The 25,643-nt window shown below is 47.3% G+C and overlaps 1 protein-coding gene across 14 annotated transcripts in view; it reads left to right on the forward strand.

The window, feature by feature from the left end:
* The first annotated feature begins 688 nt into the window (after nucleotides 1-688).
* TMEM164 (transmembrane protein 164) overlaps nucleotides 689-25,643 on the forward strand; it is a 159,915-nt gene continuing 134,960 nt past the window's right edge. For 6 of the 14 annotated variants that reach the window (XM_082447719.1, XM_082447729.1, XM_082447733.1 and 3 more), the window contains exons 1-2: nucleotides 1,132-1,229; nucleotides 1,563-2,232. In XM_082447719.1, the coding sequence (XP_082303845.1) occupies nucleotides 1,843-2,232 (390 nt within the window). In that variant the 5' untranslated portion in view covers nucleotides 1,132-1,229; nucleotides 1,563-1,842. Of the gene's footprint in view, nucleotides 840-1,131; nucleotides 1,252-1,562; nucleotides 2,233-25,643 lie in introns of those variants that run through there. The other 8 variants (XM_082447722.1, XM_082447723.1, XM_082447724.1 and 5 more) reach the window with 8 other exon arrangements.

Consider the following 25,643-nt stretch of genomic DNA (forward strand, 5'->3'; position numbering starts at 1 on the left):
GTGGGCTGTGTGGCCGGAGGTTAGAAGGAGAAACGCTGGAGCGGAGCAGGAGGGGGAAGGGCCGGACAAAGTAGGAAAGGAAGCCTCATCCTAGTATTGGAGAGTAGGGCTGTGGCTAGAAAGGTGGGAGAAGACGCCTTCCTGGCCCCGCCCGAGTCTGCTATTTCAGGGCGGACTGGAGGAGAGGCGAACAGTAGAAGGTCACACCCAGCAGACCCCCCCAAAACCAAGCTTGACCAGCTGCTCATCACTAGACAGGCTAGTCCATTCCCCCAAGAACTTAGCGAGGGCCGGCTAAGCGCCTACTAGGTGCCCGGTGTACAAAGAAATGCCCTGGAGAACCGGGTCGCAGGAGGTGGAGTGGGTCCAAACGGCTTCGCGAAGGAGGCGAATTCCGTAGACGGTGGTGCAAGAAGGTGGCCGTGCACGCGTGCAGGCTCGGCGAGTGCCGAACGCGAGGCAGGCCGGGGAGGAGAGGAAGGAGGCGGGGATTGAGCCCGGGGGAGGGAGGGGGAGGGAGAGGCGCAAAGAGGGAGGGTGGGAGGTGTGAAGGGTGGGAGCGGCAGGGGGAACGAGGGAGGCCGGAGAGGGGAGGAGGCGAGGCGGGGTGGCCGCAGCCCGAGGGTGGTGGGGGGGCCGAGGGGCCGAGCCGGACGGGAGGGGGAGGAGAGAGGGAGGGGAAGAAGGAGGAAGCAAGCGCGGCGGCTGCAGGGGGAGGAAGACGGGGAGGAGGAGCCGTGCGCGGCGGCCGCGGCAGCCGCCGGGGGAGCCGAGTGCCGGGGCGCGGGGAGCGCGGGGATCCAAGCGGGCGCCCAGCCGGGGCCGCAGGCCGACTGCCGGTGAGTGGAGCCCCGAAGGGCGCGGCTATCAGTTCCTGGGGCCGGGAGGGAGGCGCGGGAAGATGCGGCGCCGGGATGGAGGGAGGGGGCCGGCCGGAGCCCAGCCCCCGGCTGGCCCGGCCTCCCGCCCGCCTTCCCTCCCTCTCTCCCTCCCTCCCTCCCGGCTTCCTCCCGCCGCTGCCCGCGCGAGGGGGGCAGGTCCCGGGCGGGCCGCGGGCTGGGGGAGGTGCTGCCCGGAGGGCGGGCGTCTGAGCCGGGGGGTGGAGCTGGGGGCTCGGGGGTGTACCCGGGGGCGGGAGGCTGGACAGGGACGGCTCTAAATTGGCTCGGAGGGGCCAGTCGGCGGCGAAGTTGCTCGCTGGGGGCAGAGACGGCCACGCGGTTGCAGGAGTAAGCGATCCCCCTGTGGCGAGTGCGTGAGACGAGGAGTCCGGCGTCCCCGCCAGCCCCGTCGCCCTCCCCGCCTGCCCGGCCCCGCCAGCTCCCCTCCTGGCCTCCGCGTGTCCCCTCGCCGTCGCCCCCGGTTCGCTCCCGCCGCGCTGCCGGGTCCCCTCGGCCCTCTCCCTGACCCTCCCGGCCTCCGACTTCCCCTGACCCCTGCTTGCTTCGCCACTGCCCCTGTTCTCCTTTTCTTCCCTCGCTAGTTACCCCTCCCCGCCTCGTAAATTCCCGATGCAATTGCCTCTTTGAGACCTTTTTTTTTTTTCCTCTCCTTCCTTTTAGATTGGCCAACGGCTCGTTTCCACCCTGCCTCGTTGGTGGCCACTGGAGAAGCGCGGGGGGCTCCCCAGACAGCCGTGGGGACAAGTTAGAGCCAGCACTTTGCCCCGGGCCTCGCGTGTAGCTTCCCGTCCCCTGCTCTAGGTGCCCTGGTGTCCGGAGGGGGGTGCGGGTGCAGGGGTGTGCCCTCCGTACATGTCCCACCACCCGGGCCACCCTCTGGGCTTGTGTTCCATCTCGCTCTTGCTTCCTGCACGGTGGTCGAGGGGAACCACTTTGCATCATGTCCCGGTATAGCTACCAAAGTCTCCTGGACTGGCTCTATGGGGGCGTGGACCCCAGCTTTGCAGGCAATGGGGGCCCCGACTGTGCTGCCTTCCTCTCTTGGCAGCAGCGGCTGCTGGAAAGTGTGGTGGTCCTGACCCTGGCCCTGTTGGAGATCCTGGTGGCCCTGCGGTACATCCTGAGGCAGACGAAGGAGGACGGTAGGGGTGGCCGTGGCTGCCAGCCAGAGCAGGTGACCCAGCGGCCAGAGGAAGGCAAAGAGAGCCTGAGCAAGAATCTGCTCTTAGTAGCCCTGTGCCTGACCTTCGGGGTGGAGGTGGGCTTTAAGTTCGCCACCAAGACCGTCATCTACCTGCTCAACCCCTGTCACCTGGTCACCATGATGCATGTGAGTCTGTTGACTTCCCCCCACCCCACCCCGGGCAGCCTCAGCCATCAGAGTCATTTGTGTGCTCAGGACACTTGGCAGGGTAGAGCACCACCTCATCCCTGCGGGAAGTGGGACCCTCACAACTGATTTTCCAACGAGGCGCTTTGTGTGCGGATTTCAGATTTGGCTCTCTTCTACCTCTGCACAATGCGTGACGGGCACTAGGAAAGACGAGCACTCAGGCCGCGGCCCCTCCCCTCCCAGGCCTGCCCTGGTCTTTCACAAGCAGGAAGTCCAGCCCCAGCCAGGTGCCCTTTCTGAATCACCAGCGGGGGACCATGGCCCAGTCCCCCCATTACTTCTGCCACAGTTAATTTCCCAGAGGCCTGGTGACCTTCTTTCCTGGAGGTGGTCACATAAGGTTACTGGTCTCCACTGTCGTACTTTGGGGCAATCCTTTTACGGGTTTCTCTTAATGACTCTTTCATTTGGGAGTTTACGCTCTTAGGGTGAGGTCTGCCTTTGAGTTCTGAGGTGTTTGTTGGAGCAACACCAAGCTCCTACTAACTGCACTCTGAAGCCGACCCCAGGCAGACTCATGAACTTTCCTCTGTCCATGGTGAGAGGGTATTTATTTCCTGCAAACCTCTCCATCTTACCGCTCTTATTCTCTCTCCTGAGGTCACGGTCCAGGGGTGCCCAGACAGCTGATTTCTTTACCTCCCATTAGTGGCGCTAAGAAAAACAAATGAGATTGAAAAGGAAAGTTGCCAGATACATAAAAATAATCTGGGTGAGGACCAAGAGCGAGACTGTCTTTCTGTGCTCAGCCTGTGTAGAGAGATGTTCTAAAACTATAAAATCATGGAGGAGGAGGAAGAGGAGAAAGGGAAAAAAAAATCCTTTTTAGATTTCAGGCTGTGGAAAACCTGGTGTGTTTTATCCAGGGACAGTTTTGAAACCTGTCATTAGCATCTTTATTGCTTTTATATTTGTAGAAGGTTATTCTCAGGAGCCTTGTGATAACCCTGTGTGGGGCAGGAGGTCGAGATGCTTATCTCCATTTTAAAGGCCCGGTGGAGCCCAGGGATGGGAGGTCACTCGCCTGCAGCCAAAAGATGAATTAGCTTTCCGGGTTGGAAAGGTAATCCACCCTCTTTGGGGTTGAGGAATGGCAGGGCAGTCTCTGGGGAGAGGCCGATGCTGATCGGCATGGCGCCGCCTCCTTGTGGCTGGCATGCTTGCTAGCTCTGTGTTCTAGGTACTCCTTTGATGGCAGGTTCCTGGCCTCAGTTTCCCAGCCTGTAAAATGTGAATGGCCACAAACCCCTTCCAGTCTTGCAGATGTGGCAAGGAGGTGTAGACAGCTTTGGAATAAAGCAGCTCTTATTGATGGGATGGCTATAAGCGTCCAGCAGGGTTGGAGTGGGTAGCATTTTCCAAAGAGGGCTTCTTGGGAAGTGATGCCATTCACAGGAAACCCAGGGCTCTCCCAGCTAGACCTTCTGTGTAAATTTGAGCCTGTCCGCTTTCTTTCTTTTTTTTGATGAATGGGCTTTTTGTTAATGAAAGGAAACAACGCATCTCAGCCGCTGCTATGTGAGGCTCTTGGGACAGGAGAGCTTTTTTTTGGATGGCAGGTGGTGAGGGTCAGAGGGTGCCTTTTCTACAAAGGGGTCTTTAGGCCTCTGACAACCACATACGCAGAAGGTCAACAAAGAACTAAATTCAGCCTGACTGGGGCTGCTGCTGGTGTGATTACATCAAACCTGGCAGCACCATGTTTTTTTAAAATAAATTTATTTATTTATTTATTTATTTATTTATTTATTTATTTAGGGCGGTGTTGGGTCTTCGTTGCTGCGCATGGGCTTTCCTCTAGTTGTGGCGAGCGGGGGCTACTCTTCGTTGTGGTGCACGGGCTTCTCACTGCAGTGGCTTCTCTTGTTGTGGAGCACGGGCTCTAGGTGCACGGGCTTCAGTAGTTGTGGCACGCGGGCTCAGTAGTTGTGGCTCGTGGTCTCTAGAGTGCAGGCTCAGTAGTTGTGGTGCACGGGCTTAGTTGCTCCACGGCATGTGGGATCTTCCCGGACCAGGTCTCGAACCTGTGTCCCCTGCATTGGCAGGCGAATTCTTAATCACTGTGCCACCAGGGAAGTCCAGCACCATGGTTTTTAGTGCAGAGGGTTTTAGAGGCTTTTAGAAGGCGCTGGAGACTTCGTTCTGGCATTAATTAGTTGTGTGACTTTGGGGAAAGTACTTTTCCTGGGTCTCAGTTCTCCCAGCTGCAAAACGAGGCAGAGTTGCATTCCTAGCTCTTGACAGCCTATGTTCTGTGATTCTTTTCTCCATAAGCAGAGGCCGGGGACGCCACAGAGAGCTATTCTAGAAATGCTTTTGGCCTCCTTTCCGATTTCAGGTGGCCTTGTTCATCTTCTCATCTTCGTTCATCTTTTGCTCCCTGTGTCTTCCCAGTAAAGTACACCTGACCAGGCCACCCTTAGGGACACACGTAGATGATGTTGGCTCTCGGGGCTGACAGCTGCAGAGAGATAGATGTTTGGGGAACTATGGACTGATTCCTGTTACTTGTGCTTTTGCTGTTGTCCTGTGATTAGCTTAAACTCCGAAGCCAGAGGGTGGGGACAAAGAACAGAGTCAGACTAAGGAATTCTTGAGCCAGAGCAGGATTGTCCTGCTTTGTCCTTTACTCCTAAGTCACTGCTTTGTGTCATTTAAATAGTAACTTCCGGCCTAGTGGGGGACTTAGCCTGTGATGAATCCAACATTCCATACCTTACCTGCTTCCTGGGAAGCAGGGACGTATGGATTTTTAAAAGTTGATGTGAGTCCTTAAAAGAAATTTAACAACAGATGGTTGGAAACAATTTTCTGACTCGGTTACAGCAATGACTAATGATAGTAAGTATGGTTAGTAATACTTTACATTTATCTAGCTCTTAACTGTTTATAAGACACTTTCACATGCATTCTCTTCTTTAGGGTTACGCTAGATGAGCTTGAGCCTGGAGAGAGGTTGTTAAAATGTTTCCTGTGACTGTGTGTATTCCACGGGGGAGATGTTGAGTACAAAGAAATGCTTTGGCAAGTGAATTAGCTGAGTTAGGCCATATTATGGCAGTGAATTCTGTGGAGTTCAGAGGTCCCAATAAGGAAAGGGAGACATTAGCTGAAATGAAAGCGGGAGCTTAGCAGAGACATTTCTGATGTGTGTCTCTCAACAGGCCGACTCAATTATGGCTTTATAGAAAGGCCTTGTTCCTCAGAGCCAGTGTAAGTTTGTAACAAGGACAGTATTGCTTTAGGCCAGGAAATGGAAGAGTTGGAGGGAAAGTGGTTAGTCTCCTTATCTCCCATTTTTCAGTCTGTAAAATATTTATTTCCAAGGCCTCGTTACACAGACCCTCATCATAGCCATGCTGCCTTTGGGTGACCGCCAGCTTGAGAAGCATAAGGAAGGGCAGTTCTTGTATCTGAGTTCTGTTCTTGATTAATATTCCTGCTGTCTGGTTTCTTTTTGGCCTCGTCTGATATCTCAAGGGCCCTGGAACTGGGGTCTGGCGGAGGTTTGTATGATTACAGCAGCACCTTCTCACATCTGAACTCAAGCCGGTGATGCTTGAGGGTTCTCGGGATCAGCAAGCGCCAGGGTTAATGCACTGTTATTAAACCCCTTGCTGAATATCAGTGGTGTTTACCCATTACACCAGTAAGTATTTCTTCAAGTGTGGCTAGTCCCCTTGTGCATATTATTTTGGCAGGTATGGGTTACAGGGAATGAATTTACTGACTGATTATGCTGTTTACCAAAAAAATCACCCAGCAAGTTAGTAGCAGAGGTGGCTTTAGAACCGAGCTGCCACAGTGGGAATTGGGGCTTTAGCAGGAAGAGATTCTCATAGCTATTTAAGTCTGAAAATCTATAAGTTCTTAGCAGGAGGGTTAAAATGCCAGACAATTTGACTGATTGTGTCCATAAAGACTGGTGGCCTTTTATCTCCTTTGCATCCAGTTATATTGTCTCTGTCTTAGGAACTTAACGAAAAGATCAAATTTTGGATGTCTTGTCTAATTGTCCACTTCCGGTTGGTTCTGTATGTGTCTGTGTCAATATCTCCTGATTGGGCGCTGAACTGAGTGGGGCACAGTATATGGTGTTTAACCCTCCGTGTCTCTGTGCATAAGGCAGGCTGGATCTCAGCTGGACATTTGCCAAATAATAATTGATGCTATTGACCCCGGAGCGCCAAGCCTCTGGTTTTTAGCCTGTAATACCTAGTGAGCCCCATCCTTTTTTTAGAGTTGCCATTGCTATTTTATTTTTCTGTCTTTACGATATATTAGAAGGCTGACTTCCACCAAATATGGCTAACCTGCTTTTGGCTCACTGTTTATTTTCCTACTTCTTCCCTCTTTGCTGAAAGCGTAGAATGGCACATATTCAAAATGGCCCTGAGCTTTTTGTGACACCTTTTGGAACTCACGGAATATACACGGGTGTATTCCATTTGCTCTGTGATGGATTTGTTTTAGAGAAAACCTGATAGATTTGAGAGCTAGGCTTTTTGTCCCCCGCCTCCTTGACTTCAGACCAACCACACCTCCTCATCCCCATCTGTTGTCTGGAGCGCTGATAACTGCTCCTGCTTGCAATTGACGTCGGTGGGGAATGGGTACAATGAGGGATCCAGCCATCTGCTGACGGGTTATCAGATGGACCGTGTCCTGTGTCATCAGTCCAGGGGGACACAAGGGGATAATGTTTATATGGGCCTCAGCGGTGAGGCATGACATTCCTTTTTAGTTTGTTTTATTTTTCCCCCAAGGAAATTGCAGAGAATTTTTCCATCTTTCATAATTACAGTCTTTGGTGGGGGGTGCTGTCCATTATAAAGGGAAGTGGTGTGGATTGGTGGATTAAACAACCCACAGACAGCCCTGGGATTTAAAATTACGATGCTAGTTTTGCTCGTGGCTTGCTAGGGAACCTGAGCAAATTGTTTAACCTTTTCCTATCTCCATCTTCTTCGTGAAATGGGCCACATGGAAACAAAGGATTTTAATCCTCTGAGTAACTCTGTGGTCACTTAAACAGAGATTCCAGGTACAGCTGGTCAGAGCTGGACGATGACCAATAGATTTTTTACCTCCGGCTCAGAAACTGACAAACCTCAACACCTTTTCACCTTTCTTGATAGCTATTAGAATCCATTCCTCTAATCATTTCTGTTGCTTTTCTCTGGATCCTTGCCCGTGCCTGCATACCCTTCTCATGCACAGCCTATAAAACTGGGTGCTGTGACCAGAGGTCCAGCCTACACCCAGCAGAGAGGAAAGCTTTCCTTCTCAGCCTTTTCTCACCATGCACTTGTTATTGCAGTCCAGCGTGCAGCTTGCTATTAAGTTACAGTATGTGGCTGGCTCCTACTCGGGGTCTCCTTCATCGCTGTCTTCGTGGGGTCTGTCGTGAGTTCCTCCCCTCTGCAGATCCTCCTGAAGAGTCTCCTCTGTGAAACTTCCCAGTTGACCTTGACTCCACACTTATTCTACTCATTCCAGTAACAGCTTTTGTCCTCCTTTCCTGACCCTCTGAATATTCCTCAGACTATTTGGCTCTTTAACATATGCCTTTGCATACACGTAGGTAATTCAGTGAGTGTTCGACTGGGTTGCTTGTTTTTGCATGTTTGTTCATTCTCCACCATTAGCGTAAACACTTTTCTTTAAGGAAAGGAGTAGTGTCTTTTTTTTTTCTTCCCTCTGTAACTCCCTGCAGAGCTTAATACAATACATGCACATTAATTTTTTAATGTGTGCCTGGATAATGCTGGCTGACTGACTGACTGTTTTCTTCCCCTTTTTCATTTTCCCTCTGGTGGTTCTGTCTGTGTTCCCTTGAGGTCTCCTGGGCACTGTTCCTATGTCTCCTGTACCCATTAAGAGAATCTCCTGTCTGTTTTTTGAAATAGCCAGAGGAGAGAGGTGGTTTTGCCTCCAGCTCACACATCTTTTGGTTCCATCACAAAGAGCTGGTTATTAGGAACTGCAGCCCATTCTCTGCCCCAAGTATCTGCTCCCTTTCATTGCTGTGAGGAAATTACGCTGTTGGATCTTGGTCTGAAATCCCTTGGTTCGACATCTGGAAGTGTCTACTTTCTTCTTTTCCTTCCTTAATATCAGACACATTAAAAAAAACGTTATTAGTCTGGTGACTCACTTTCCATCTCTTTCTCTCCCCTTTTGTATTTCTCAGTAGGTAGCTCACTGTCATCATACGTCACTGAAACACCCTCTGCAAGAAGAGCCAGGCTTCTCAACTTCTGGTCTTTCATATCTTTTTTTTTTACTTTATTTTTTTTTCAGCTTTGTGAGGTATAATTGACAAAGAAAATTGTAAGGTATTTCAAGTGCACAACATGATGATTTGATGTACGTATACACTGTGAAAGGATTCCCCACCCCCCATGGAGATCCATGGTCTTTCATATCTTTTGTTAAATTGAGAGCATCTTCTGCCAGTCACTGGATGAGTGGACCTGAGGAGACTATGGGTGTGGAGTGCAGTGCTTCTCGAACTTTCTTTGTGAAAAATTCCCTTGGAAGCTTGTTCTAATGCAGATGCCTGGCTCTCTACTCAGGGAGTCTGAGTAGGTCTAGGCCGTATAGGGTGAGGATGGGAATCTGCATTTATTAGAAGCTCCCGAGTGATTCTGATGCTGGTGAGCATTGGACCCCACTTGGAGAGACATTATCTAGCGGCTAAAGTATGAGGTGGGATGTCGGTTCAAATGCTCCTCCTGACTGTTGTGAATCTGGTGGCCTTTGGGCGGGCGTTTAGTCTTCTGGTAGTACCTCAGTATTTGTGTGGGTGTTAAATAATGTGGCTGAAATGAGAGGTTGAGGGCTCCGAGTTACTGTGAGGTGGATTTTAAGGTAGCTTTAGAGTTCCAGTGGCTTGTTGGGTCCCTAGGGGTTACGTCGGTGGAGGATTTCGGCCAGGCCTCCTTTGACACCTTCCAGCCCTTCTACACTCCCTTCCCATCCTTCCAGTGTCTGAGATTTTTGGGAACTAACGAGAGGAAATACTGACACAGAGTTATTGCATGCTCATTTTCTATGTGCAGGGCTTTTGTTTTAAATGCTCATGGGAATGTATTCATTCATGTATCCATTCAGCAAACATTTATCCAGTGCCTGTTGTGTGTCAAACATTGTGCCAGGCACTGGAGATTCAAAGATAAATAAGAAACATTCTTTGCCTTCATGTTGCTCACAGTTGAGATGACACAGGCAAGAAAAAAGATCAACTCATTTACAACATGACATGTACGGTAACAGATTTGAACAAAGCATAGAGGACAGAGGGTCTTTTTTTTTTCCTAGTGCAATTAAGGAAAGCTTCCTAGAAGAGGTGACATTTGACTCACAAAGGAGGCATGTTAGCTCCTTGAGAGCAGGGGCCCTTGTTTTCTATCCTAGCGCCTCGGACAGGGCCTGCCACATAGTAGGTGCTCAGTAAACATGTGTGAATGAATGAGTAGGAAGGAAGGGGTGTTGCAGGAAGGAAGGGGTGTTGCAGGAAGGAAGGGGTGTTGCAGGAAGGAAGGGGATTCCAGGCATAGGAAACAATACATATAAAGGCCCAGAGTTGCTTCCTGTTTCACAGGAAAGCTTCTCAACTCTTACCTGGAGTCATTCGATTGTTATTATCAGGGGAAGATATTTTTTCATATTTCTCCCTTGGCAAACCAAGGAATGCTCTGTCATTTCTGGCCCGTTGATAAGACAGCTGCAGTTGCCTACGAATCCTTGATAGGGGGCTTGTGAGATAGAGAATTGTGTTCTCTGTGCTGTCCCAAGGAGGGCTCACACGGCCAAGGACAGACACACAGAACACTGATGAGAGTGAGCTGACATTAAATACAGGAAATGAGATAGCAGGCATCCCACCTGTGACCAGAAGATGATTTTTAGCGGCTCATGGGGTGCTCGCTGTCCCCACGGATTCCACAGCAGAACTGATGAAATGTGATGCTATCCTACCTTTCTCTTTTCTATTCTCTTCCCTGTTTCCAAGTCTTTCCCCCCCGACTCACTCCATCCAGGTTTGCCTCTTTCCAGAGTGCTCAAAGCTCCGAATCAACCCCTTGTATTGATACATTTCAAAATACCCGTTTCATCAGAGGAGGTCATATCGCCCAGGAAATCAGGAAGAAATCAGTTCCATTTAGGAGGTTCACACTGAAGTGCGAATGGCTCATAGACTCAACTGGGCTGGGGGAGGGCAGGAATTTTAAAAAGGGCCTCGTTACCCTTACTCTAAATGGAGGGGTGTGTCCCAGTGTTTTTGAGCAGGTGGCCTTTCCCGTGTTCCTTACCCAGTTTTTGGCCGCCCTCCTGCTCCACACCCCACCATCCCCCCCCCGAGAACTGGGGTTGTCAGTGTCTCGCTACCCTACTTGCTGGACCCCCAGGGTAAGTCTCCCTCCAGGGTGCTTGGATGCAGCAGATTTAAATCTGAAGGCCTGGGGCGGATTCCTCCTCTTCTGGGTATGGTCCTCTCTGTTTACTGAGCTCTTTCCCAGGGAAAGAGCTGCCAGCTAAATAGGGCATATGGCTTGCATGTCCATCAGCGTATGGTGTGTCAAGGGACGCAGACCTGTTGCGAGCCCGAGATCCTGAAGGGGAGGGTTGGGGGGATCTCTCCGTTGGCTGTGCTTCCTTAACAGTAGCTGTTGGAGCAAATGCCAGAGGAGGAAGGGTAGGATGAGTCCGGTCCTGGGCCTGTGGCTCTGCGGAAAGGGAATAGACGGGAGGTTAGAGAGGACTGGCCTGTTGGGCAGGAACAGTTCAAGCCGTGTCCTGTGGGCAGGTGTTTAGGTGGGTAGAAGAGCGAGAAGCGGGATTATCTGGAGGAGAAAGGAGGCATGAGCCCATTCTAATTCCATCCGGGTGCCTCCAGTCTCCCTGTCTCCATCGCACATCAGTGGTGGTGTAAACTCAGGGTGTATTTTGCCTGTGAATAGAATCGCCTTTGCCAGTCGACCAGCTGTGTTTGCAGAAAGACTCTGTGCTCAGGCTGTTGCTAGCAAAGAGACATTTCATTCAGGTGCTGATTAAATAAGGCACAGAGCCAGGTTGCACATTAAGGCCCTTAACTACGGCTCTGGGAGCCCCTGGGTAAACACTTATTAGATGTTCTGGGCAGAGTATTAGCAGAGGCTGCTGGACATGAGGTGCTTTCTTCAGAAATCAAGTTAGGGGAAATTGGCTAGGAGAGAAAGGGTCTAGAAAGGGTCTTGCTTCTCTTTTCCTAGGCTCGTCAGGTCCAAGCTGCTGGCATGTACATGGAAGGGCTAGACAGGTTTCCTCATTGGCATTTACTTGTGAAGCTCCCACTGGGACCCAGTAGGTTTGGATTGGGACACAGCAAGGATCCTGGCTAAGTTAAGTAGGGCACTAGAAATGCCTCCTTTTCCTAATGCAAACTCAGCTCAGTGGATTGAGCTTTTGGACCATATTTCCTGGGTATGTATTTGAGCTCCATCATCATGTGACCTTAGGCATGTTACGTAACTGCTATCAACTTCAGTTTCACTCATCTGTAAAATGGGAGTAATAATAGGACCTACCTAATAGGGCTGTTGCAAGGATTAAATGAAATAATTTAAATCAAGCATTTAGCAGAAGTTCTGGCTCATTGTCAGCACTCAATAAATGTGAGCAGTTTTTCATAGTACAGTTGGCCATCTGTAACCATGGGTTCTACTTCTGCAGATTCAACCAACTACAGATTGAAAATATTTAGGAAAAAAAAATTCCAGAAAGTTTGAAAACACAAAACTTGAATTTGCTGTGCACTGGCGACTATTTACGTTTCTTTTACATTGTATTTCCAACTATTTACATAGCATTTACATTGTATTAGGTATTATAAGTCATCTAGAGATGATTTAAAGTGTGTAGGAGCATGTGCGAGGTTACATGCAAATACTACACCATTTTATACAAGGGACTTGAGCATCCACAGATTTTGGTATCCGTGGTGGGTCCTGGAACCAATCCCCTGCGGATAGCAAGGGACTATTGTAGTAGTAGCAGTACAATATATTTCAAGGCCCACTGGGTAAAAGCCGACTCTAGGGTGGTAAAGGCCTGGGTTCAAATCCTACCACTAACTGTGTAGCCCTGGGCAAGTTACTTAACCTCTCCAACCCCTAGTTTCCACATTTGTAAAATGGAATAATAATTATACCTACCCTGCAGAGCTGTTGTAAGAATTAAATGAGAAAAAGTGAGACAATACTAATAAAGCGCTTAAGATAGTAGACAGTCAATAAATTTTTTGCTGTGATGTGATGTGTGATGATGATCACGAGCTTCGTTATCCTTATCATGGCTGCTGCTGCTGTGAGCTTGGATGCCTGATGCTGGCATAAGATGATAGAGATTAGATACAGGAAGGCAGCTTTAAGAATCTCACCCCCCACCCCAAAAAAAAATCTCACCCAAGAGAAGCTTCCCTGGCATCTTTGTTTCATGTGGTAGGCACCCACATAATCTCTGCAGGGCAGGGTGGCTCGACTGTTGGAGGCCTAAGGACAGTTTTGTGGGGCATTTGGAAGTTACTGTAAATCACCCAGCCCTTCCTGAAGCATTTGGAGGATGGCTGTCATTGGTAGGAAGCTTGGCTTTCCAGGGACCTCTGGGCTTAATTACTGCTGCTCTTCATCAATGGGCTGGCTCTCTGGTGCCAGCTATCTTGAGATTGGTAGCCTAGGAAACCAACGAGTACATGACAGAAGTAGGAAAGGAGTGGTTTGGGGGTGGGCAGAGACAGGTGCGTGGATTTACTTTTTCCTTTTTCATTAATTTCTTTTGACCGAGGGGAGTGCAACTTGCTCAAGTGCCGCCTGTTCCCAGGGTTAAGAAATTATTGGAGGACAAAGGGCTGCTCCCAGAGCTCCTAGGAGAAAGGCAGGTTAAAAGTAGACCAGTGCTTTGCCTGACATGTCAGCAAATGGACCAAAAAAAAAAAAAAAAAAAGACAATTCAGTATCTCCCGGATATAGGAAACCTGTCTCAGTTTTGAAGACCAGCTACTCTTTCAGAACTGGGACCTCAGCCACGAGTCACTAAAGGGAGGCCCCCTTTAATTAAGTGTAGCCTTCCAGGGCCAAGGCCTGGGTCATGTGATTTCACAGCCTTGGGGTTGGAGTGCCCTACCCCACCCAGCAAGGCCATTGGAAGACCCCCAGGCATGTTCCCAAGCATTGTGTGTAAATAGGCAGTTCCTTAGGTTAAGGTCATGTTTTAATAATGTAATAATCCTGGTTCCCTGGTTGGAGCTGGCTTGGAGGGCCTTCCTAAAACAAAGAGCAACCCTGAGAAATTAGGGGAGACTGTACCAAAGGGTCTCCTTCGTATCACCACTTGTTCCTTGTCGCTTTGCATTTGTCAAGAGTTTCCTTTTTTACGTCCCAGGCACTTGAGCGTGTGCGCCTGTTGCCGCACTTTATTCCCTGCGCCCTGCAGGAATGTTGCTCGGGGTCATGTGCATAAGTGCCTTATTATCTTCAGCACTTTTACACTTGGCCCCTTGGGCTGCCCCTGCTGCCGGCTGCTGCTTCACGTGGGCCTTTCTCCCCATTTCCCGGGCCCCCAGTCGCAGGAGGACTCTCAGGGCCCCCTGAGGAAAGGGCGCCCGGTTTTACCTTTGGATTTCCATTCCCCTCGCGGCCCCGCACTGGACTTTGCAGTTCAGCTGTCCTCAGCATAGCCCTGCAAGCTAGCACCAAGCCAAGGTCATGTTTTCCTGTTTGCTGGTGGGGTTTCTGGCCAGTGAGCAAAGAGAAACAGATTGACCCCCCCCCAGGCCTGTGGCTGTCCTCCCCTCCCCCGGGCGGGGCTGTCGGCGGGGAGGGGTGCCGTCTTGGCCCTGGGAAGTCAGGGGTGACCTTTAGGCCGAGGCTGCTTTCGCTTCCTGGGGAAGAATGCAAAGCCCGCCGGGTCACAAGGGTCTCCTGCCTGGCTGAGCGGTGTTTGGTCATACCTCACAGTCAGGGCTGTGTTTGCTCAGATGGACACACGTGGAAACCAGGCTGGGATCATCTTCCCAAGTTTCTTACTCCCCGCTTTGGGTCTGAACTGAAAAACAATTTGCAAAGTACATTGTGGTCCGCACCTGTTGTTGTTTTTTTAATCCCCCTTTCCACGGCCAGTTTGCAGCAAACTGAGGATTAAGCCTGGCTCCTCCCACTTACATTTTCTCTTTAGTTTCCCCTGGGGTTGGGTTCTCACTTTCCGGTCAGAACTGTCCGTCCACATTAAGGACAGTTGGTGCCGCTGCTTATTTAGGGTCCTCCCTCACCCAGACCTTTTAAACACCATAAACCTGCAATAGGGTCAGATGGACAAAAAGGAGTTAAATTTAAGAGAAAGAGCTCGTTATAATTTTTGGTTATCTCTGTACACTTTGAAAGTTAGGAGTAGTAGTGATAATAATACTTGTAACATTTTGAGCATGTATTATATGCTCCAGGCACTGTGGTTAAGTTTATTGCCTATATATTACCTAATTTGCAGCCTTCCACAAAAAGGTCATTTTTGTTTTATCTAATTCTTCTTTCTCTCGGTTCTAGCTGATTCCTCCTTTGGTCGACTTATAGATACTGGAGAAAATATTCGAGCAATACTTTCCTGGGTTGAAATGGCAGAGTGATGCCAGGTCAGAGCTGAAAAAAAATCTCAGAGATCATCTCCTCCCTCATTTTTCCAGATGAGCAAACTGAGACCCAGAGAGGTGAAGTGACTTGCCCAAAGTCACACAGCTCAACAGAAGCAGAGGTAGATCTCCTGACTCCCGGTTCACTGTCTCTCTCTAGTACCATACATGGCCTCCTTCCACCCCTAACCATTCCAGCATAAAGGGAGATGGACTTTTGTTCTTGCCCACTAGTAGAGAAACAGAAATCATGTGTTTTTTGAGCATGATTGTCTTACAGCCTTGAAAGCGAGGATCTCACGGCTGCGGGCCACGTCTCTGCCTGACTGCTATAGCAACTGCTTTTTCAGTGTGTTTTTCTGCCCTTGCTCCCTCTCTTCCACAGGGGAGCCAGGCTGTAGTGCCACCATTGCTTGCTGCTTGTCCTGGGCAGGTGGTCCAGGGAGTCGTGTACGCTCAGTGAGCCTGTATGTCAAGCCAGTGTGATCTGCTGCGAGATAACTGGTTGTTTGGAAATGGGACCCATTCACTTGGGACTATAACTGAGGTCATCATTTCTTTCCTCTAAATAGAGACCTGCATCCTATCCTAGTGAACAGTTGTGTGAGGCTCCACGGCAGGGGAGCAAAATCAGAAACTTTGGCAGAAGTGAGTGACAAAGGTCAAAGAGGAAAAAGGTCAAAGTAATCTGCCAACCCCGTGGGAGAGGTCAGTTCATCTCGGTAAACAATGTAGAGTAATAGGAAGAGCACAGGATTAAGTATTAGACAGACCTGGGCCTTGGATGTAGGTTTCTGTTTGACAGAACCTAGTAGTTTTGGCTAGTCAGGTAGCCTCTCTGTGCCTGATCTTCTTATATGATACAAAGTGTGGTAGTTAAGAGTTCAGCCTCTGGAGTCAGACTGGCCAGGTTCAAATCTTGGCTCTGCTGCTTTCTAGCTGTGTCGCTTTGGGTAAGTTACTTGACATCTCTGGGCCTGTTTTCCTTCTCTGTAAAATGGGGATAATAGTATCTACTTTGTGTTTTTCTTGTAAGAATTCAATACGTGGCTACACGTGAAGTATTTAGATCAGTGTCTGGTGCATAGCAAGTGTAGAGTAAATATAAATAAGAGTTATGGCTGTTGTATCTGTAAGATAGGGATGATCTTTGCCCTTCATACCTCACAGTCAAGTAAAATAAGATATGTTGAACGTGTCTTGTAACTAGAAAACACTATCTAAATAGGAAAAATCATCTTTTGAGGGCATGAACATTCAAAGGATTATTAGCCCATTGTTTTTAGGATCAGATATTGGTGGATATTTCTTTGATGATCTGGCAAAACGAAGAATAGTAGGTTAATGTGTAGGGTTATATAAATGCTGGGGCCATCAAGCAATGTATGTCCTGCTTTTTCCCTCCTAGTGTACTTAAGAGTGCTTAAAAGCCAAGTAAAGTGGTTGGAGGATTTGGAGTGAAAAGCAAGGATTATGATACTTTTCCCTCATGGCCCCTATCTTAGTTAATGGCACTGCAGTCCATCAGTGACCCAGGTTAAATCCCTTGAAACCTTGACACATTTCGATTCCTCTCTTCCATCATCATAGTCTCTGAGTCATTTTGATTCCGTCTTCCATTATTTCTCCCATCTGTCTCTTCCTTTTCTTCTTTGATTTCTCTGCCCTAATTCGTCCGGTTGTTTATCATCATCATCATCATCACCACCATCTGGCTTATTAACAGCAGCTTCCTGACTGATCTTCCCTTCTCTAGGGGTCTTTCTGCTCTCTCCATCCCTTACACTGCTGCCAGAAATGATACAAGGAAAATTCATGTTGGGTCCTGCCATTCCCTTGCTCAAAAGCCTTCAATAGCTCCCTATTGCCTTCGGCAAGGATAGCAGATATAGCTAGATAAATACACCTTACGGTGCCCCAGGCCAACCGTGCTAATCAAAACATGAGCATGCTTTCGCAACATGCGTCTCCATGTAAGTTCAGAATTGCCTTTAGCATAGTATTTTAGGCAGCAACTATCACTCAGTCAGAGAGTGGCAGATAAACCCTTTAGGGACAGCCCGAACTCCTTATGATAGGATTCAGGATCTTCTGTGCTCTTGGTTTCAACCTTTTTCCCAGCTTTGTCCTCTAGTATTGTTTTTTTTATAAATTTATTTAGTTATTTATATTTTATTTTTGGCTGCATTGGGTCTTCATTGCTGCGTGCGGGCTTTCTCTCGTTGCGGCGAGCGGGGGCTACTCTTCGTTGTGGTGCACGGGCTACTCAGTCAGGTGGCTTCTCTTGTTGCGGAGCATGGGCTCTAGGCGCGCGGGCTTCAGTAGTTGTGGCACACGGGCTCAGTAGTTGTGGCTCACGGGCTCCAGAGAGTAGGCTCAGTAGTTGTGGCACACAGGCTTAGTTGCTCCGCGGCATGTGGGATCTTCCTGGACTCGGGCTCGAACCCGTGTCCCCTGCATTGGCAGGCGGATTCTTAACCACTGTGCCACCAGGGAAGTCCCTGTCCTCTAGTATTGATACATTCTTTCATATGTGCTCTGATCCAGTCACATGTACCATGAACTTCCATGCTTCTTTGACTCTGACTTTATACTTTGTTCATGTTATACCCTCAGCCAGAAATACTTTCTTTTCTCTTCCTGTTGAGATGCCAGTCATCATTCAAGGCTCAGCCTAAACATTCCCTCTTGTGAAGCTTTCTTCAAGCCTTCATGCCAGATTTAGCCATTCTTGTCTATTTTAGCATTTTATTCTGCCTTATATTACATAATTGTTTATGTCTCTCCCCCACTCCTTAGTGTGTGTGTTCCCTGAATGCAAGATCTGTGTTTTATTGATTTTTTTTTTTCTATCCTGCACAGCATCTAGTACATACTAGACTCCTAATTTTTAAAGAAAATTTAATCGAGTCTAGTCCATTCCCTTTGTTTTTCGGATGAGGAAACGGAGGCTTAGAGGAAAAGGTCAGGTGTTCATTCGGGGATTTGTTGAGTCTCAGATGTTTGAGACGCCGAGGCTGGAGTGAACAGCAGGCAATTGAGATGTGGTTGGGCTGGCAACGTGACTTAGAGAAGATGGAGGGGCAGAAGATGCAAACATCATGCAAGCCAGGGGAGAGAAAGAAGAAAAGGATTCTGTGAAATGCCTACTTTTGTGGGCAGAAGAAAAGACTCAGTGAAGCAAAAGTGGAAAGACACCCAAGAGAGGAAGGAGTTTCATGAAGCAGGTCCTCTATTGTCATGTGAGGCAAAGAGGTTGAGACCAAGGAGGACTTGAGAAAAGGCACTTGGAATTGGTGAGTACAGGCTGGTCCTGTGGGCAGCCGTCCACCCATTTGTAAATAGTTACCTTAGAAATGTTTGTGTGTGAAGAGTTGTGTGCACGGACGTTATGGCATCAGAGAAGATTGGGAAACAGCTCGCCAGTGGCAGAATGGTAAATCCAGCCAGTGGAGTATTGTGCAGCTTATAAAAGGGAGGCTGATCTCTGTATTCCCTTTGAAAGATATTCACAGTATATTGTTAAAATTTAAAAAAAAAGACAAACTGCAGAACAGTATGTATGATAGGAACCCATTTCCTAAGAAAACAAACCACAGGCCCTTGTATATGTGCGTGTTTCTGAGCACGTTGTAAAAGCCTAGAAGAATGTGTACCCAGTAGTGTTTACTCCTGAGTGATTAGGGAGAGGGGGGGACACCCTCACTTTATACTTAACACATTTCTGTATTGCTTGAATTTGGTGTGAGTACAAATTTCTTGAGTAATTAAGAAGAAATATTTTTGTAAAGAAAGAAAGGAGATGGTTGGCAGCCTGGGAGAGCAGTTTCAGTAGAAGAGAGCGGATGAAGGAAGCCGACTCAAGAGAGAAGATCTGGCAACTGAGAAAGCATCATGTGTTCGGGAGGCTGTGCCCACAGGGGCCTTGCTGCCTGTGTGGCTGGCGGGAGAGGAGCAGGGAGCACAGGGAGACGCTAGAGTAAGGCAGCAGCCCCATGGCCAAGAGGTTCAGCTGAACGGGGAGGGATCAAGTAGAAGAGTAGCAAGGTGGCCTAGAGGCAGGCAGAGGCTGATGAAGAAGGAATTAAACAAGCAAACCAAAGTGGGCGTGTGTATATAAGGGGGGCAAGGGAGAGGATGGGGTCGGGGGAGAGACTGGCGGGGGGCCCAGCTGCAGTGGGAGCAGAGCACACTCATAGCTGTAAGGAGACATCTGCATGAGGCAAAGAGTAGCGCAGTTGAGAAAGGGACAAATTAAATATCAATTTTAGGAGTAGAGAAGCTTCCCCCCAAAGGATGAGATCTCAGGCCAGTTAAGCCTCCAGTAGAGTGCTTGGGGCAGAGGCTGGACTAGCTAATTGCCTTCTCTGACTAACCGAGGGTTAAGAAAGCCCCTCTTTAAGTTTTGCTGGCCAAAAATGTTTTGGCAGTGGCAGAGTTATCTTAATGGCTCAGAGAATAGTCTGGTGAGTGACCAAAATGGGATTTCTGTGGCTTTGCAGGCCTCCAAGTTGAGTTATCTGCTGGACCTGTCACTAAGCTTGGGATTAAAGGTGGAGATGGAGAAGGCGGAGGCCAGGAGTCCTCAACCCTGGCTGCACCTACAGTCATTAAGGAAGCTTTTAAAAATACCAATACCTGTTCCCGTCACCCCATTCTTATCTAATTGTATGGGCTGGGGGTCTGGACACCAGCAATTTTTCAGGCTCCTCAAGTGATTTTAGTATGCAACTAGGATTAGAAGCCACAAGTGTAGAAGACGAGATTAAATGTGTTCTGAGCCTAGACTGGCCCTCGGAAGTTTGTGTGTTTGTGTGCGTGTGTGTGTGTGTGTGTGTGTGTGTGTGTGTGTATTTAACACTATTTCAATACACGTATTTTGTCCTGTGTATTCCCAAAGCCTGTGGGTGCATCACTAGTAAAGTGCTCATCCCACTGTGTGCTAGTTAGTTGCTAGCCTATCAGGGGAGATCTAAGATCTAAGATGTAAAATTCAGGAGTTACTCAATAATAGTAACTGTGCTTACTGGGCCTCGCACTGGGTCAGGTTAACTGACTCACCCTGACTCATAAAGCTTATAGGACGAGTGCCAGCACTAGGCCCAGGTCTGCCCCTTTTGCAGTACAGAGCAGAGCGCCTGGCACCTACGTGTTCAATCATTGTCACGTGAAGTGACAAGGAGCTTTGTTTTCTTGTGCAATGCTGCTTTTTATTAAAAGCCCGGGAATGGTAAAATCTGACATATTTGAAAAGTCTGGTGGGAGAGAGGCTTGCGAACTGCCTGGCATGTGAAAAGCTTATGATATGCCAGGCACTGTGCGGCGAATCTGTATCACTCAGCATCTATTATGCAATTACTCTGAGCCGAGCATCATGCTTGGGACTGTGAGATGCACAAGGAAAATCAGATACGGTTTCTGCTCCCCAGGGAGCTTATTATCAAGGCTCAGTTATAGTCTAATTACTGCATTTTTATGTGGAGAACTTACAACAGGAAAACGATAAGAGGTCAGAGGGCCTTTGAAGATCCTGTAATTCAAACCCTTCATTTTGCAGTGAGGGAAAGAAGCCCAGAGCGGGAAGCGACTTGTCCAAGGTCACACCACTTGGGACGGGGCACAGCCGGGGCTGGCGTGCCGGCTGTCTCTCTTTGAGGTCCTTTTACAGTGTTCTGTTGATCAGTTGAAGGACAAGTGAACCGAATGGCCCATGTTAAAACTTTAACTAGAATTCCGCTTTGTGCTTTATGCTCCCAGCTTCCTTACGGTTGAGGGAGGGGAGTTGCATTTTAGTCTTTCTTAAAACCCTGCCTGGAGAGGGCCAGCACTGGTTACCACTGGAATTATAGCTCAGGCCCAAGAGGCCTTGAAGATGGCACATTTTCCCTTTACTGAAACAGCCACTGACTCTAACCCCTATGTGTCTAATTATGGCACTTTTTCTACTCTTTCTAAGGGGCTTTCCCAAGCTTAGTAGGTTTATGCCTTTTCTGCCTCAGTCACTCCTTTTTGTGTGTGTGTGTGTGTGTGAAGCTTACCTTAGAGGAAGGAGGTGTTACGTACGGTCCTGAGAATTAGTGCAGTGGGACCGGTTCCTAGTGGTGCCAGCATCAGGCTGTTTCTTTTAGCCCTGTTCCCTGCCGGTTCCCAAGTCCAAAATTCAGTTCCAAGTCTGGCGCTTTCTATGAAGAGTCAGGTGTAATTCAAGATAGAGATTCCGGTTGCTCTTCCCTGAGCCCCTTCCCCACACAGACAGGGTTCAGGGAGCTGACAGCTCGGCCTTCCGCTGTGTCAGGTTGTGGTAATAGTCACAACTAATATTGATTGAACACCCTGTGGGATCAATGCTGTTATTGGCATTTCTGTTTCACAGGTGAAGATAACAAGATTCAGAGAGGTTAGGTAACATGCCCAAGGTCATACAGCTAGAAAGTGGCCAAGCTGGTATGGACAGCTAGGTCCGCCTGACTCCAAGGCTGGTCTTGTTAACTATTAGGCTAGTAGAGTTTGTCATTTAAAGAGATTACCAATGACATTCTTCATATCGATGAAGAACTATCTGCCAGTTTTCTGCAAGCCCATTTAAAGAACTAGTCAGACGGGAAGAGTCCCATGTAGTAGAGTTCTGTTTCACTGTGGGGCGGTCTGTATTGGGAGACCTGCCAGTCACCAGCACTGCAGGGTCAAGTAAGTCACTTCCCATCTCTGGGATTCACTTTCCACATCTGTAAATGAGGGTTGGACCAGATGATGGGTAAGATCCCTCCCAGCTCATACATTTAATGACACTTGGGTTCATTTCTCACTTCCTGGCAGAATGGAAAAGTCAAGGAACTGGATGAGGGATAAAATGCATCAGAAGTGTGAAAGTGGGGAGACTCTCATAGTGCTCCCAGGAGCTTCCTGGATGGGTCAGTTAACCTCAGATGGCTTTATCATGCTTTAGGCAGTTACACATTGGTTCTGGTTTTCCTCAGGAATTTATAAAGAAATAGTTTCTTTTCAGTTAGCTCCTTCCCCACATCAAAAATTACCAGCTTTCTTAAAGTGGCTGTTATTTAATTTCAGCCCTTTGTAGTCGCTGAAAGTATTTCTAAAGATCAAGTAAAGACTGAAAGGGTAACAGGGCACTTAAATCTGGGGTGCTCATATTTTATTGGTCTGGGTTAGAATTACTAGAATTTGTGTTCTGTTTTGCAAGAGGCCTTTGGGAGACGGTGGTTTCTAGAAGAGAAGCAATCTAAACGGCAGGTTGTACGTGCAACTTTTATCTCCCTTCAGAGTTTAAGAGCAGGTAGATCCGTAACTAGGTCTAGTGTAGTTGACCTTGCATTTATCTGTTTCGTCATCAAAAATCATCTTGTATTCAAGAACACTTAAGGTTAATAATCTATAAAACCTGTGTGATGCTGCAGTTAGAATGGTAACTTTGATCTTAAAAAGTATTTTTATGTTATCCTTGGGGTGTGTGGACATGTGTGTTCTTGAACCTGGGGGCTCTTATTTTGGATCGTACGGGTATATCAATCAACTTGCATCAGGCAGGGCCCTGAGGGGCTGCCCCCAAAGCCAGGCTCCGGTTTCCTCTTCTGCCCATTAAGATTAGGTACTGCCATTAGGAGGAACAAAATTATTTACTTGGGGACAGGAAGGGGAAGCCCTGACATACAGAAGGAGTTAGGGGCTTCCCTGGTGGCACAGTGGTTAAGAATCTGCCTGCCAGTGCAGGGGACACAGGTTCGAGCCCTGGTCCGGGAAGATCCCACATGCTGCAGAGCAACGAAGCCCGTGCGCCACAACTACAGAGCCTGTGAGCCACAACTACTGAGCCCACATGCCACAACTACTGAAGCCCGTGCACCTAGAGCCCGTACTCTGCAGCAAGAGAAGCCACTGCAGTGAGAAGCCCGCGCGGGGTCAGTAGTTGTAGCGCTCGGGCTTAGTTGCTCCACGGCATGTGAGATCTTCTCAGACCAGGGCTCGAACCCATGTCCCCTGCATTGGCAGGTTGATTCTTAACCACTGTGCCACCAGGGAAGTCCCTTTCTGTGGGTTTTTAAAAAATATTGCTCAGTCATGCCACAAAATGGCAGCAGCATTTTATCTGCTGCCACTTTATATAAACACTAACTTGGATACCCTTCTGTTTTGCTGATTTTTCAGTCTTCTATTCACATAATGATTATTTGCATTCCCATTGGAATTGTGGTCTCTGGTCTTAGAAGGAGAATTGAAATCCATAGCTTCATTCACATAGTACCCACTTCCCTCCTTTATTTCTTTCTCTTCTAGCTTGGTGCAGGGCTTTGCAGACAGATCTGGGTTTGAAGCTAATTTCTGTCACTCATGAGCTCTGTGCTTTAAGTAAATCACCTAATCACTGTCTCATTTGTAAAATGGGGCTAAGAATTCTATCTCATCAGGTTATAGAAAGAATTTAAATGAGTTAATATTGGTAAAGCCCTGAGAAGAGTGCATGGAACGTAGTAGATGCTCAAAAAATATTAGTTACTGTCTATCCCCTTCCCCCCAAGAAGTGGAGCCAGTAACAAATAACAGCCTTTCTTCGAATATCTCCAGAAGCTCTCCTGGCATTAGTCTGCCCTAAGGGGCTGAGGTTTGCCTTGTCTTTTGATGATGAAGAGTAACCAACCAGAACTCTGGATTTCAACCTCACAGGAAGCTTGAAGTTGTTGACTTTTGCTGCCAGTTAAAAGAGTTGGGAAGATTGGGGTGGAAATCTCCAGAGAAAAAGTGTGTGTTTTTGCTAATTGCGCTGTAGACAGCAGGGTGTATGAGTAATGAGCTGTATGTTGCCTGTGGGAGTTCAGTGCCCAGCCTAAGGGACGACATGGGTGAGTTTCATTGGCTCCTATGACAGGTGGTTTCCTGATTTTTTACCCTTGAGATGTCTTGGAGTCCAATAGTTTGAACCTTGGGGCTCTTGATAACAGGCCTGTTAACTACTTCTTCACAGTGATAATAACAACTTGCATTTATTTAGCTCTTACTTTGTTCCAGGCACCGGTCTAAGTGCTTTACGTGTATTAACTCATTTAATCCTCCCAAGAAGTCTAAAAGGTAGGGCACAGAACAGCTAAATACTGATAGCTTGCCAAAGTCTCACAGCTGGTGGTGGAGCTGGTTTTAGAAACTAGGCAGTCTGACACCAGAACCAGGGCCTTCACAAACTCTCCTGTAAAGTCTCTAGTGTTTTTGTTTTTTTTTTTTTCTCTTTTTTAGCTTACACGTTGTAATTGTTAGTTGCCGGTGTCCAGAAATGCAGTTGATTTTTGCTCATTTTTTTGTACCCAGCAACATTGCTGAATGCTTTTAAATTAATTATAATTAATTTATCTGAGGATTCTTTTGGGTTCTCTATGTTGATAATCATAATCTACAATGAATGAGACTTTTGTCTCTTCCTTTGCAGTCATTTTATTTTTAATATCATTTTCTTGCCTTACCGTTCTGGTTAAGACCACTAGTATAATGTTCAGTAGAAGTGGCAATAGTGGGTACCCTTGTCTTCTCCCCTGTCTTAAAGGATATGCTTTCAGTGTTTCACTGGTAAGTATGGTGTTTGGTGTAAATCTTTTTGGCATCTTTTATCAGACAATAGAAATTCCCTTCTATCCTGAGTTTGCTGAGTTGTTTTTTGTTAATCATGAATGGATGTTGCTTTTTATCAAAGGCTTTTTCTTCATCTATTGAGATGATCATATTGCTTTTGTTCTTTAATCTTTCAGCGTGGTAAATTATGTTGATTTTCTAATATTAAACCAGTTTTGCATTCCTGAAATTGGATGACCTCGATCATGATGCATTATCTTTCTTATTCCTGGATATGGTTTGCTAGTATTTGATTTGGTGTTTTTACAACTATGTTCATGAATGAATGTGGCTCTGGTTTTCCTTTCTCATACTGTCCCTGTCAGGTTTTGGTATTTATGCTTGCTTCATAAACTGGGTTGGGTAGCGCTTCCTCTTTTTTCTAAACTCTGGAATAGTTTGCTTGAGATTGGAGTTATTTGTTTCTTGAATGTTTGCTAGAACTTGCCAGTAAAACTATCAGGGCTTTGGTGTCTTCCTGTGGAAAGATTTTGGACTACTGATTCAGTTTCTTTCATGATGATAGGAATTTTCAAGTATTCTGTGTCTTCTTTAATTAGTGTTGGTAGTTTTTCTAAGAATGTGACCATTTTGCCTAAACTTTCATATTTATTGGTTAAAAATTGTTAATAGCCTCTTAACTATAAAAACTGCAGATATTAAAAAGATAACCCCCTTTTCATTCATAACATTACTTATTTTTGAAAAATCAATCTCAACAGAAATTTATAAGTTTTATTTACAATCTCTTGTAGGAAGCAATTTGGGCTTTGTCAGTCCTCTCTATAGTATGTTAGTCTTCTGTTTTGTTAATTTATGCTAATTTAAAAAATTGTTTTTTAAACCGGTTTAAAATACTTTATATTTTCTTTGAGTTTTATCTCTTGTTCTTTTTCTAACTTAAGTCAGATGCTTAGCTCATTTATTTTCAGACTTTATTTGACTATAAGCATTAAAGGCTAATAATTTTGAGCTACCTACTGCTTTAGCTAGATCCCACAGATTTTGGTATGTAGTATTTTGTTGTGTTGTTCAGTTCCAAGTATTTTATAATTTCCATTGTGATTTCTTA

This window comes from Balaenoptera physalus (assembly GCF_965194825.1).
Source record: "Balaenoptera physalus genome assembly, chromosome: X".
Classification (NCBI taxonomy): domain Eukaryota; kingdom Metazoa; phylum Chordata; class Mammalia; order Artiodactyla; family Balaenopteridae; genus Balaenoptera; species Balaenoptera physalus.